Raw genomic sequence first — 13,948 nt, forward strand, 5'->3', positions numbered from 1 at the left:
ATCTACCAAGCTCTCAGAGCAACAGGCCGACGAGGCTTCCTTCCCCCGTGCAAATCCCTAGGGAGATTCTCAGTCAACCAGCTCTTGAAAGTCCAGTTGCCTCTTGGGGAAGTGGGGGGAAAGCACTTTTGGGTTTTCCCACGCAACGCAACCCGGGAGCACGTGGTTTGTCCCGAAAACCCTTGGAAAGCTATCAACCTCCATCTCGTGAGCGAACCGCCGCTGCTTTTGCAACCCCACCGGGCTCTCTTCCCCGCCCCCTCCCGCCCTCGGGGTCTTTGGGAAGAGCGGGGGGGAGGGAGTGAGCCAATCGCCCGGCTCGGCGAGGTGAGAAGAGCATTAAAAAAAAAAAAAAACACCAACCCCCTCCTTTCTCAGCGAACTGGAGAGCAAGCGCTGGTTCTTAGGGCGCCTGCGCGCCCGGGGAGCGTCTGGCTGCCTATAATAACAACAGGGAACGCGAGGGAGCGAAAGAGATCCGCGCGCACCACCAGGAGCTCCTGCGGTTGCCGCGGCTGCCGGCCTCGGGAACCTCCGCTAGGAGTTTTTCTTTCTTTCTTTCTTTTCTTTTCTTTCTTTTGCTCTCGCCGGCTGGGAGGATCGGAAAGCAGAGTGGCCCTTGGGCAGAAAAGTACCGGCGAGAGCTGCGTCCGGGCTCCGGCTGCGCTCTCCAAACCAGAGGAAAACAGCGGCGAATTGGGAACCGTGCGGGGCATTTTGGGGAAGAAGAGAGAGCCCGAGCGGGAGATTGCGCTCCAGCGGGGGGGCTCTTTCCCGACCCCCTCTCCGCTATTCCAGCTGCTGGACATTTCCATGAAGAAGCTCCTCCATGGGCATCAAGGAGTTCGAGCGGGATCTCGACTTTCGGATATGGGGACTTCCCTCTCCGGACTTAACGAGGGGCTAAGAAGATGAGCTGCTGAAGGTGGCCCTGAAGCGGCTGCGAGGGGAAAGCCGGGCGCTCGTGAAAGGGGAGGGGGCGGTGTCTCTTCGCCCTCCGCCAGGTCGGCCCCTCAGCCCCCTTCCCTCCGACCTCCGCCAGCCACGCGCACCGAGGGAACTCCGGGCGTGTGATGGTTCCCGGAGTCCTTCGTTCAGTCCCACTGGTCTTGGGGGGGGCGACGGCTTTCCGTTTGTTAAGAGGGGCTCGTCGTCTCGGGCTCTGCCTCCCCGGTCAAAGCGGCGGCGTTTCCCCCTCCTCACCCGGCTGGGGACAGCGGGGTAGCTTCGTCGAGCAGCGCCACTCGGGGTTCCCCATTTAGTCGCGCCCGCGTTTCCAGCGTCTGCGGTCTCCGTCGGACTTCCATGACAAAAGGAGCCCCGCGCGAGATGCCGAAGTTCCTCGACGGCCAAGAGTTCGCGGGGGCGACCAAGTGGGGTTAGAAGACCCGGCGTCGCCCAGGGACTTGGCCGAGGAGGGGAAACCTGAAGAAGACGGCTTTGGATTTCCCACAGGGCTTCTCCGCCTCCCGCTGGTGCCAGGAGCGGGTGGACTGCGGGCTGTTTACCTCAGCCCCAAACCCTTCGGCAGACCGCAGGCTCTTTATCTTGTCCTTTGACCCCTCTCTCTCTCACACACACACTCTCATACACACACACACACGAACGCAGACCCCCTGTTCCCAGCCAGTTGCTGCAGCGAGGTGACAACCAGTTGGCACTTAGTTCAGGGGTCGTCTATTCGCAGCAGCAGCAGCAACAACACCCCACCCTCCCTTTGGCACGCTACGCCCGACTTCCCAGCGGAGCCCGCCTTCCTCAGGCCGGCTTCTGTCTCTCGAAATTTTCGTCTCTCTTTTTTGCTCTCGCGCGCGCGGGCGCACGAACTTCTGTGGCCTCGTCCAGAGAGAGAGAGAGAGAGCGGGACGGGCAAGCCTTGCATCGCTTGACGGAGCGCCCGAATCAGGGGCAGGAGCCTCCGCGGACCCCACCCCACCCCGCTCTCCCGCCTGCTCGCGTCGCGTTGCCATGTGGCGGGGCCGGCGTTGGCAGCTGCTGGCGGGGCCGGGAGGGCGGCTTCTGGTGCTGCTGTTCCTGCTGGTGGGACTGAGGGCGCGGGGGGCGCTGGCTAGCGGCGAGTATTGCCACGGCTGGCAGGACGGGGCGTCGTGGCGGGAAGGTTTCCAGTGTCCGGAGCATTTCGACGACGGCGACGCCACCATTTGCTGCGGCACCTGCGCGCTTCGCTATTGCTGCTCTCGGCCGGAGGTCCGCCTGGATCAGGGCACGTGCGACAACGACCGGCAACACGGCGGAGCTGAGCACGGCCGGCCGGACAAAGACTTGCCAGACAGCGCGGCAGGTACGGAGCGGGGAGCCTGAGATACTCCCCACGATTGCACCGCTCTTCCCCCACTGATCTCTCCCTCGAGTTACCCCCTTTTTCCTTTGGATCTGACCCGTGTGCGCACAGGTAGGCCTCGACTTACAGCAGTTCCTTTAGTGACCGTTCGGCACTGAAAAAAAGCGACTCATGACCGTTTTTTCCCCCACAGTTACAACCTTTGCAGTGTCGACGTGATCATGTGATCACAATCCACACCCTCGGCAACTGATGATTCATAGTTATGACCGTTGTAGAGTCATGTGATCCCCTTTTGTGACCTTCTGAAGAGCAAAGTCAGTGGGGAAAACCACTTGACAATGAACTAATCAACTGCAGCGATTCATTTAACAACTGGTTGAAGAAAGGTCCTAATATGGAGCAAAACACACTTAAAGGTCTCACTTAACCACAGCAATTTTGGGCTCAAATTGTGGTCATAGGTCGAGCACTGCCTGTATTTCTTTTACGTAGCCTATGTTTAGGTAGTCCTTGACTTATGGCCACAATTGAGCCCAAATTTTTTGTGGCTAAGCGAGACAGGTGAGTTTTCCCCCACTTTATGACCCTTCTGGATGCAGTTGTTAAGTAAATCACTGCAGCTCAGTTAGTAACTGGCCGGACAAAGACTTGCCAGACAGTGCGGCAGGTGTTTTGGTCTGTGACCGCAAATAAAGTATTATTATTATAATTGGTTGTTAAGTGACTTTGCTTGTGAGAGGTCACAAAGGGACCCTGGGACACTGCAATGGTCATAAATATTGAAGCATCTGAATTTTGATTATGTGACCATGGGGATGGTGCCTCGGTCGTGGTCATAAGTGTAGAAAATGCTCATAAATCATTCTTTAAATAAATCACTGTTTTCAGTGCTGTTGTAACTTCAGGCAGTCACTAAATGAACTGTTGTAAGTCGAGGACTACCTGTACCTAATACTACCTGCATTAGTCGTGTTGCTTTGGAATATGCATTTATTATGGAAGATATGACTGCTTATTGTACCCTATAATTATCATTAAGTATTGTACCTTATGATTCTTGACGAATGTGTCTTTTCTTTTATGTACACTGAGAGCATTTGCACCAAGACAAATTCCTTGTGTGTCCAACTACACTTGGCCAATAAAGAATTCTATTCTATTCTATCTATAATAAAGAAAAATGATAAGAATACCCATCATATTCTGGTATTCATCACTGGTACTTGCCCAGTCAGTCAATCTAGGACTCTTAACTTGTTGAATAATTTGGATGTTTCAGGCTGGGTGCTATAATGGCTTATATCCGGATTATCCTGCTTCTGCTCTGGTCCTTGATCCTCTTTGGGGATCTTGGACTTCAAGGTTTAGATCCAGCTCTAGCTCCACCTTGGGGCCCAGGATGGGCTATTGCAAGCAAAGCAGACCTACCTGTTTACCTGAGTCAGCAGTAAGAGCCCATGTAAGACTCTGGATATTTTCCTCTGGAGAATATCCAGAGTCTTACATGAGCTTTTTAATGCATATCACATGTGCATGTATTTGTTGTGGCACAGAAATTATAATTTCTTGGATGGAGGGGAAAATGACACTGTTTAAAAAACTCAAGTTATTAAATGTAGAGAACTTGAAATTGACTTAAGAACAGGTTCTCATTTAACACAAAGTGCTTGAGTTATTTGCATGCATGTGGGTATCGATGAGGTGTAAAACATGTACTTTAAATTGAAATGCATTTTATTTAGCCTCTTTGTATCTATTCACATAACGAGAGGTTTAGAGCATTCTGCCGAATACATTCAATGTTAATATTTGTATAGTTATCCTAAGTTCAGGAATTCCTTTATACTTGCCTTTGTGTAGAGTTTAAGAATAGTAGTTTCAAAACAAGCCTCTTGTGATATATATCTACAAGTATCCCACCTGTGGAACTTTTGAAACTTCCAGAAAAGTTTTCCAAAGCTGCTTTCCTCAAAATCCCTTAAAATTATTGTACCATCGTCACAGTGCATAAAAAACATCCATCCACATACAAAGCTCTACTTATTGCTTTGAATTTATTGCTCCTAAATTTTTGTGACCCGAATAACCCAAGAAAACAGTCTGTGCACTCTACAACACTTATACTCAGCAGACTTTTCACTGTGAGAAGTCACTATTTTGGGATGTTTTCTGAATTTACAATACAAAATACAATAGAAATACAATAGGAATAGGACTGCAATAGAACAGAATATTGTTACTTTAAATGTACTGATACACTAATCAGCATACATTAAATTGAAATTTCATTGCATTTAGTTCTCAAAGGATAATCATTATGCATATACCTTCATACACACACATATATGACACTGAGAAACATCGTAGTCTATTTCGAATGTATACATATACATGGCAAAAACAAAACAAAATACCAGAATCCTACGAGTTAATAAGATGGATGGCATAAGGAATAAAACTTAAGGTTCAGGGTTGAGCAATGCAACAGCATGTAGATTATCATGACGCAGAAGGCAACTGAAAATGTTACTATAATTTTGTGTGCTAAGAGCAGGAGTTGAAAAAGGTTCAGTCATAAAAAGAGACATGAAAAAGTTTTCATAGGTATAAGCACAGGTGGCAATTAATTGAGTTGATGATGTCACAGTTTTAAATGCCTATAAGGTGCAGTCATTTAGTTGGAAGTTAGTACCATTTTACCCAATTCATCTAATTTTTAGTATGTATAAGATCTGTTGCCATCCCCTGATTTTTTTTCTTAGCAAAAATGTAATTAAGAGCTTATTGAAACTACCTCACTGGGGAAACAGACTGGACCATATATTTAAAGTACAGGTAATCTTCAATTTATTATCACAATTGGGACCAGAATTTCTATTCTAAGCAAGGCACCCAATTTTATGGTCTTTTTTGCCCTGGTTAAGTGATTCACTGAAGTTGCTAAGTGTATAAGAAGAGATGGCATAATTTTGGGGGTGGAATGAAAATGGGGATTCAGCCTAGAATCCTTAGGTAACCACAAGCAGACAGTCCAAGCCCCTGGCCCTTCGGTGCTGTTGACCCATATCTAACTCTAAGCAGGTTTCCACCTGTGTGTAGGAGTTGAATCTTCACTTGTGGGTCTGGTCTTTTCACACCTGACATTAAGTGAATCAAGTGGTCATTAAGTGAATTAACTTTGTTCATTGGAAGCCAATGGGCAGGTCACAAATGTGATTATATAAATCCAGGATGCTGCAATTATTGTAAATACTTTTCCTAAATGCATGCCCAAATGCCCAAATTTTGATCACAGGACCATGAGAATGCCACAGTGGTTGCTGTAATATTAATGATCTGGTATAGTAAACTGCATATTGTCAAAGAAGTGATGGTGGGAGGGTTTCTTTCTTTTTTTTAAGAAGATAAAGTGAAAAACAACTTGTCAGTGAAACGGGCTAAAATCAAAACGAGTAATACTCTGTTAGGGCATAGATATAAAAGAATGCTCCCTTGCTGGATTATGCAGTTAATTATGAATATAGTAGACAGTAAAAGTCACAGAGATTTGGAATGGGACACTTTTAAGCAGAAGCTAGCTATGTCGTAACAATGTAATTAACTATTGTGGAATGTTGGCTAAGGTATGATTGAGAAGTCAGGTTTTAATCCTTCAGCCACAGAAACTTCACATTGTCACTTAACACTAATTGCTTTCTCCCTACCCATCCTGACTAGGGGGTTTAACAACTGGGTTTTTTCTCAGCTATGCCTTCCACAGTTCCAATTGCTAGCAGTTTCACAGAGACCTCACATTAAGCCACCAATATCCCATATGCAAACCTTGACCCTGACCCTAATCCTAACTCTATAGGGTTGGCAATTATATGGACGTGGTATACATTCCTTGATGGTGTCCCATCAAAGTATTAACTAAGCTTGACTGAGTTTATTTTGTAAGCCTAGTTAAGGTCATCCTATTACTGTTATGTAACTAGGCACAGGAGAAAATTGATATTCTTGGGACCTGATTGTTCTGGAAGTCTGACTCAAGAGATGGTTGAACAATCACATGTTTCATCATCAACAAATTGGTTTAAGAATTTTTATTCCTCCACAGTTGGAAGATACCATGTTGGCTGAAAGTTGGGATAGAGTCTGTCGGATAGAAACATCTTTTTTGGAGTGTGTGCATGTGTAAACTAGTTCCTCTTCCTTTTTTATTCATGGACTCTCTCCATTCATTGTTTACCTGAAAATAAACAAGTAAGAAAAAACAAAATCCAGAATAGTAGCCTTGTTGAATACCAAAAGGAAAGTACAAAATTAATGCTGAGGCTATATCTGTATTAGCTGGAGTGAAAGTTTGCGTAATAATTACAAGCTTTCTTGTTTCAGGTTAAATTTCATCCTTCAAAAACTAAGGGACAGGTTATTATCTGGTTCCACTTTCCAACAATATTTGTGACAATTCTCAGAGCAGCCTAAAAGAAACATGTCAGAAACTGATATGGCCCAGTTTCCATGGATTAAAATGGAACATGCTACAAAATGTCGCATGAACATGCTACAAAAATGTCTCAGATATTAACCGTAACATTTAATGTATACTAAACTGGGAAACCAATAAAAGAAGAAAACCAAAGCAACCCATTCTGATACTGTGTATGTTGTCAACAGGAACTGTGTTTGACCTTATTTCTTCTATTCCTGAAAAAACTGCATATTACAAGAAGTGATTAATTTCATTTACACTCATGTTGATGGTGAATCTGGAAGAAGACAATGACAAACCCCTTCCCATTAGTAACAACAAAGTAAAATTTCTCTAGATTCAAGAGGAGTGGGGATCAACCTAACTTAATTGTATATATGTCCAAGTCATTGTCAGTACGAGATCATACTACAGGAGTCCACTTAAAAAAATCACTATTAACTATTAATCTTTGCTTTGAATAATGCAATTATAGATATGTCCACCGAACTATATATATAGTTGTGTAGTCCAAATGTTTCTGCAGTGTAGGAGTTGTAGATTACAGGACAAATTTTCCCTGAAACCAAACTGTTCATTAGAGAGTAGGTTGATAGACTCTTAAGTGGAGGGTAATGGATTGGTTAATGATTGATTCCATGACTTTGCAGGTGACACAACATACAGACCAATCTCATTACTACTGTTCCCATTTATTTGTACTGAATTTATTATGTATATACTCATACCTGTTTATAATTATATGTTTATATGTTATGTTCATACTTATGCTTGTTTTCTCATACATGCTTGACAAACAAAGTAAACAAAGATGAAATGAGACCTCCAAGAGTTTTGCCATGAGCTAGAGGAACAGTAGGAATAACAATAAGATGAGGTGGTAAGAGGAAAATTAGTGCATAATATTGTGTGATTTATTTCAGTTTTATAAGTGATGGGAGGAAAGAGAGAAGAACTTGTCATGCTTGTTGCAATTTTTGCCAGCACTTCTGATTGCATTTTGTGAAACAACTCAAAAAGCTAGCCTTTTTCCAAACCTTCCAGGTATATTGAATTCCCCTAATTATCACAGGCTTTGCTAGTTTGGGAATTCTAGTTTGGCATACTTGGAGTTCACTAGGTTGGGAAGACTGTTTTACCAATTCCTTGGGGTTTTTTGTTGTTGTCTTGTTGGAGGTAAGAAAAGGTAGCCAAAAATGTCTCACGATTGTATACGCTATATTTTGTCCTGGTAGAACAAATCCTCACAAGTTTTTTTTTCTTTTTCTGTTGGCAGTGCCTATTTATGTGCCATTCCTTATTGTGGGGTCTGTTTTCGTGGCATTCATTATTCTGGGGTCCCTCGTGGCTGCTTGCTGTTGCCGATGTCTGCGACCCAAGCAAGAACCGCAACAGAGCCGGGCTCCTGGAGGGAATCGGATAATGGAGACAATCCCCATGATTCCAAGTGCCAGCACCTCCCGTGGATCATCCTCACGTCAATCAAGCACAGCTGCCAGCTCCAATTCAAGTGCCAACTCTGGTGCCAGGGCTGCCCCCACCAGATCACAAGCTAACTGCTGTTTACCAGAGGGGACCATGAATAATGTATATGTCAACATGCCAACTAATTTCTCAGTACTGAACTGCCAACAGGCCACACAGATAGTGCCTCATCAAGGGCAGTATTTGCACCCCCAGTACGTGGGGTATGCTGTGCAACATGACTCCATGCCCATGGCCTCCGTCCCATCTTTCCTGGATAGCCTGCAGAGCGGGTACAGGCCAATTCAGTCGCCATATCCCCACAGTAATAACGAACAGAAAATGTATCCTGCAGTGACTGTGTAACTCTAAGAAGGGAAGGAAGAAACCAAGAGTCACAGCGATGCATCAAGCAAAGGAGTAGTAACAACAAACTGTACAAAGCAACAATTTGTAAATAATTTTGGAAAACCTGTGCTTCAGACAGTGTCTATTCCTGGTTTTCACTGGATACCTTCATACCTAGAAGTGGTATTTCTAGGTGTAATGCCTCCATTCCAGTGTATAATTTATAATGGCTAAGAATTATGCTGAAGGAGGTACTGATATTTCTGTTACCAATAAATAAGTGATTAAATGCCCCTCAGGTACTTCCCAGTCAGCAGTATTTGCCTAGTGGATAGAAGACATTTTGTAATGTGACAAGACAATATTTTAGGAGTGTCTTGTTTTACCTTTTTGTCCGAGGTACAATGACTCTTCATATTGCTGTACCGACAATCATGCTTCACAGTAGTAGGCTAAATGGTGCAATGCTTGTTAGTGTCAGTCCTAGGAACTTATTGGTTAGCTCAGTGGTAAAAATGTAGTAATTCCATCTTCCTCCCCACTTCTCTTGAGTTCTGCAGCAGTTGATTCGAGAAACCTTCTGCTGGAGAATCTGGAAAGCCATAAAAATGGGCAAATAATCTTGAGTTCACGTGGCAGCTTCATATGGTTTCTTTTCCTAACCATATAACATTTATTTTCCAATGGACTTGAAGTTTTGATTTATAGACTGGGATTTAAGGAACTAAACCAGCCATGCTCATTCAGAAACAAGGAAACTGGGATTTATTTCATAACCTTCTTTTCCAAATAGCAAGTCCTCATTACTCCATAAAAGTTCCTTTCCAATCAGCCACTGTGACATATCTCCTCAAGAGCGTGAATATGTCTGTGCAGTCCTTTGGATTATGGTCATGGTCAGTGCAGAAATATTATTTTATCTCAGGCATTTTCAGATCACAGTAAATTACTCTAATTAAAATACCCATGAAAGCCCCAATATCTGTTTTATTAATCTGTGAATTTCAGTGTTTGGACACAAAAGGCTCCTGCATCCCTTGAAAACTGCATTTGGGATATGTCAGTAAAGTGAGGTTTGTTGATTGTAGCCAATACTTCATTCAACATGTTCCTAACTCCTTTTGTATTTGAATGCAATACAAAAGTCACATTTATATCAACACTTAACATGGACCTGAGAAGGGGGAATTCCTATTTAATATGAATAAAAACATGCCAAATAATCACATGCTTGGAAAATCCTACACAAGTTTCAACATTGGAGTGCAGAGGAAGATTTAAATTAGCAACCACAAGAATAATTAGAAATTAACAATAACAGTATAAAACATTACAATGAGAATGTAACAGTCCACAGATATCCATGTAAAAATATTTTTGATAAATTGGATAGTTATTTATGGAAGTTAAAAAGTTTAAACAACATTAAATCAAAACTATATTTCCCCGTACCAACTAATCTCGTCTACAGTATTTCATCTATCTAATATTACAGTATACTTAATAATTTCCTATAGAGACTTATTGTATTGTAGCAGTGACATTATTGTATCTATATATATAAGTGAAATGCCATTCACGCATCATCACAAAATCTCCAGAACTGTAAAGCCTACAAACTTGAAATTTGGCACATATGTTCCTCTTGGCTTCTAGGTGCTCGCTAAGAAAGGATTTTTCGAAATGACCATCACAGCATATTATTATTAACACGCTCTGATGCTAAGGAGTTCTACTCCTCCACCCCAGCTGAAAAGAAATCTGTTCCAAATGCAAAATACAAGCAGAGGAGAGGAGTTTCAGTTTCAGTTTCACAGCACCAAGCAGCTTTAGTACAGAACAGTTGAGCTAAACCACGCCCAGGGTCCTTGCGGGCTCCTTGCTCACACAGCAAATACTGTTTCACTTTCCAAACAGCCCTCAACTCTCAGACACTGACAGGATGCTAACCAGATGAATACGGATGGATGCTGGTAGGCAGAGGCAGAATTCCCCCCTTATTTTCCTCCCCAAAAACTAAGCCCGACCATATAGTTTCATGGCGAAGCACGGGTATCGAGCTAGTTTGATTAATAAATTAGCCCTTAGCTTGAAAATACCTTTTTGGTCTGAATAGATCAATTTGTCTTAAAAATATGCCGTGCTTTGGAGCTAACTGGATTAGATTCACGATCATCTCAGAGGTAGATTAAGTTTTCCTAGCTGAAACGGAAGTTGAAGGTCTTGGGCTGCAATCTTTATATACAGAATTAGAAGTAAGTACAATTTGACATCAGTTGGGCTTCCTTCTAAGTGCATAGAGCTGCACTTTCTCATCCTGAAATTCATTGCACATGTCCTGCAACTTAGGTGAAAATCAGGTGAATGTTTTGTTTACTTGTTTGGAAAAAAACAAGTTAAAATCAAAAGTATTATAGAAACTAATTTACAACTACTTGGGAGAAATGTTTTTCGTTGAGAAATGTATGAATGTGAGAAAGTTCATTGTATATTTGTTGATTTAGATTAAATGTGATAAAGGCTTGAATTGTGGAATTGAAAATTGTTTCTGAATGTCACAGTAATGTTATACAATAGAAGAATAGCATGTGTGAGAATAAATGGAATTTAGTAAATGGTTCAACACTAAGCAGAAAATAAAATCTTCCTCAACGATGCGCGATATGGTAGGAGTGATGAACTGAAGAACTGTGTGGTAAAGCAAGAAAAGAAATTAAATGTATGAGTGATGAATGAATGTTATTGAATATGAAAGTGAGTGACCAGTATGAACGTAGTATATTGAGGTGGTATGTATATATAGTGAGAATTAATGAGGATCCAATTGCAGAATGAACTATGAAGTAAGAATGATTGAGAGAAAGGCTCCTACAAAATTGTCTTAGGTTGGAATTGAGATTTTCAGAAAAACATGAAGTATAAGGAACAAAGGCAATGTATGAAGCAACGTATGATTATAAAGCAAGCAAAGATGCTATGCAAAGAGAAAGCCTGCAAACATGAACTGAATAGTATTGATGTAAGCTAATTTTTAGTTGTGTTTCCTTTTTTTATGTGATTCTTTTAATCTCTTTGACTTATAAGGTCTTTTCTGTGCTCTGCATAATTTGCTAACCCTGAAAGGGAATAACATAATGTGTATGTATGTGTATACAGGGAAATGCTTTGAATTGTAATAAAAATGATTTGTGGTGTGGTGTTTTATACGTCATGTAAAATAAGTAAAATATTGTTAATGTTCTGTTTAATTTTTAAAAAATTCTTAAAGAGCATTTGAGTGATTCTTACAAGTGAAAACCTTTTGTTTCATAATAAATATTTTATGGTGTGAATTTTACTTCCTTGCTATTTGTTGCTACCCATTTTTCAAACCTTAACTCAAGTTTTCAAACTTGACAGCTTTAAGACTTGTGGACTTCAACTCCCAGAATTTCTCCTTCAGTCATGTTAGCTCAGGAATTCTGGGAGTTGAAGTCCACAAGTCTTAAACTTGCCAGGTTTGAAGACCCTAACTCTTTGATGCCATCCAGTGCTTATATGGAATTTTGCAGCCCAGTAAGAAACTGCTGCTGGAGTATTCAAGAATGGAGAATCATACAAAGTTCTGAGAGAAATTTTGGAAAATGCAAAGCAAAACATAAAATACAGCCTTTGGAACATGAGATTTCTGTGATAAAATAAAAGCTTTTTCTCAAGGCTCATCTGCCAAGGTGTTCAAGCATGTGTGTATGCATTTAACTTGAAGAAGCATTCAATTAATTCAGGGGTTCCCAATCTTTTCTATATCCCGCACCCCCTAGAACACTTCTGATATATTCTCACACCCCTTACAAAAATAAATAAATATATGCATATAATTATGCATATACACTATGCTTTTGAAATTTCTAAACCCAAGTGTTTGCACACCCTGGAATATCTCACACCCCAGGTTGGGAGCCCCTGACCTAATTAATGTGCTAGTTTCCTGGCTGAATTAATATCTAAACTTTCTCGTGGAAAGCTGCTGAGCTGTAAGTCCCCACTACATCCAAATCATTTATGTTCTTCCATGTTATAGCCAGCATCTGGCAAGATCACGTAAACTACCAAACCTTTTTCCTATGGAAATCTTGTTGGCACTTTGTCATGAACTGCCACTGGAGCTGAAATGAGTACAATTGTTCCTCTTGGTGTGGAAGTGAGTGGTTAAAAAGGGATACCATTTGCTGCCAGATGGTTAAATTTGTACTCTTGAATTCAAGGTATATGTGGGGCCCTGGAAAAAGTGCAGGGAGAGGGAATACCACCACTAATAATCTGGAATTATCTGGAATGTTTGGTTCCTTGCAAGGTAGATTCAGTCCATGTCTAGGCGCATTGCAATTGTATCTCAAGCTATCAATGATCTACTTATCCATCTTTAGTCTGCTTGGTAATACATATAGATGCTAAAACTGTGAAATCAACTTTCCTTCAGTATAAGCTTTGCTCCTGGTGACTTCATGGAGATGTCCATATAGGCCAAGATTTCAGCATCTTTAAAATGCTGGCTGGGGAATTGTGGGAGTTGAAATCCACACATCTTAAAAGTTGCTGAGATTGAGAAACACATAAGGGCGATGCTTTGTTTTGCTTTCTTGGCAGCAAGATGGAAATTGTTTGCCATCTCCTTTCAGGATGTTTTTTTTTAAAAAATTTCCAAATCAACCTACAGCATCAATAATCCCTGGAGATCCCCCATTCAAGTACTAACCAGCTGTATCATCCTTAGCTTCCAGCCCCAGATTGGGTGAGGCGAGGATATTTGGATGCAAATTTGACCAAGTAAAAACAAAAATACTTATATTCTTTTCTTTGATCAAAACAGTCAATTTAGCCACCTCTGCCAACTCCATCATTTTCTGTAGCCATTCATCTATAGTGGGGATCAAAATGTCCTTCCATTTTTTAGGCAATAGTCTTGCTGCTGTCAACATATATAAGATCAGAATTCTACCCCCCCCCCAGTAACAGTGTAGGTTGTATAAATATATTAAGTAACTATGTATAAAGAATTGTAACAACTATTAAAATGATGTAGTATAGTTCCCCCCCCCTTTTTCCTTTGTTGCATTTTTTTCTGTTTTAAAAGTACTTCTTACGGTCTATGTGTTTTTCTTTGACAACATATGCATTTTTATCTTTCTGTTTTATCCCATTTCTTCTTTTACCACTATTTTAAAAACAATAACAAATTAAATAAATAACATCTACATCAGGGTGTCCAACCTTGGCAACTTTAAGACTTGCGGACTTCAACTCCCAGAATTCCTCAGCCAGCTGTGCTGGCTGAGGAATTCTGGGAGTTGAAGTCCGCAAGTCTTAAAGTTGCCAAG

General features: G+C 41.8%; 1 protein-coding gene across 1 annotated transcript; it reads left to right on the forward strand.

Annotated features, from left to right (window-relative positions):
* Window positions 1–342: 342 nt before the first annotated feature.
* On the forward strand, window positions 343–11,923 carry SHISA2 (shisa family member 2). The gene is made up of 2 exons (XM_026675004.2): window positions 343–2,302; window positions 8,056–11,923. The coding sequence occupies exons 1-2, from the start codon at window positions 1,969–1,971 to the stop codon at window positions 8,607–8,609; spliced, it is 888 nt and encodes a 295-aa protein (XP_026530789.1). The 5' UTR covers window positions 343–1,968; the 3' UTR covers window positions 8,610–11,923.
* The last annotated feature ends 2,025 nt before the right edge of the window (window positions 11,924–13,948 follow it).

This window comes from Notechis scutatus, chromosome 5, assembly GCF_049901735.1.
Source record: "Notechis scutatus isolate UNSWTSFEM ecotype Mainland chromosome 5, rNotScu1.2, whole genome shotgun sequence".
In the NCBI taxonomy this organism is placed as follows: domain Eukaryota; kingdom Metazoa; phylum Chordata; class Lepidosauria; order Squamata; family Elapidae; genus Notechis; species Notechis scutatus.

What these genes read in the sequence shown, in the direction of transcription:
- SHISA2 (XM_026675004.2), top strand. Translation starts at nt 1,969, where the DNA reads ATGTGGCGGGGCCGGCGTTGGCAGCTGCTGGCGGGGCCGGGAGGGCGG. An exon ending in CTTGCCAGACAGCGCGGCAG is followed by an intron (nt 2,303 to 8,055) that starts GTACGGAGCGGG and finishes TTCTGTTGGCAG; the next exon opens with TGCCTATTTATGTGCCATTC.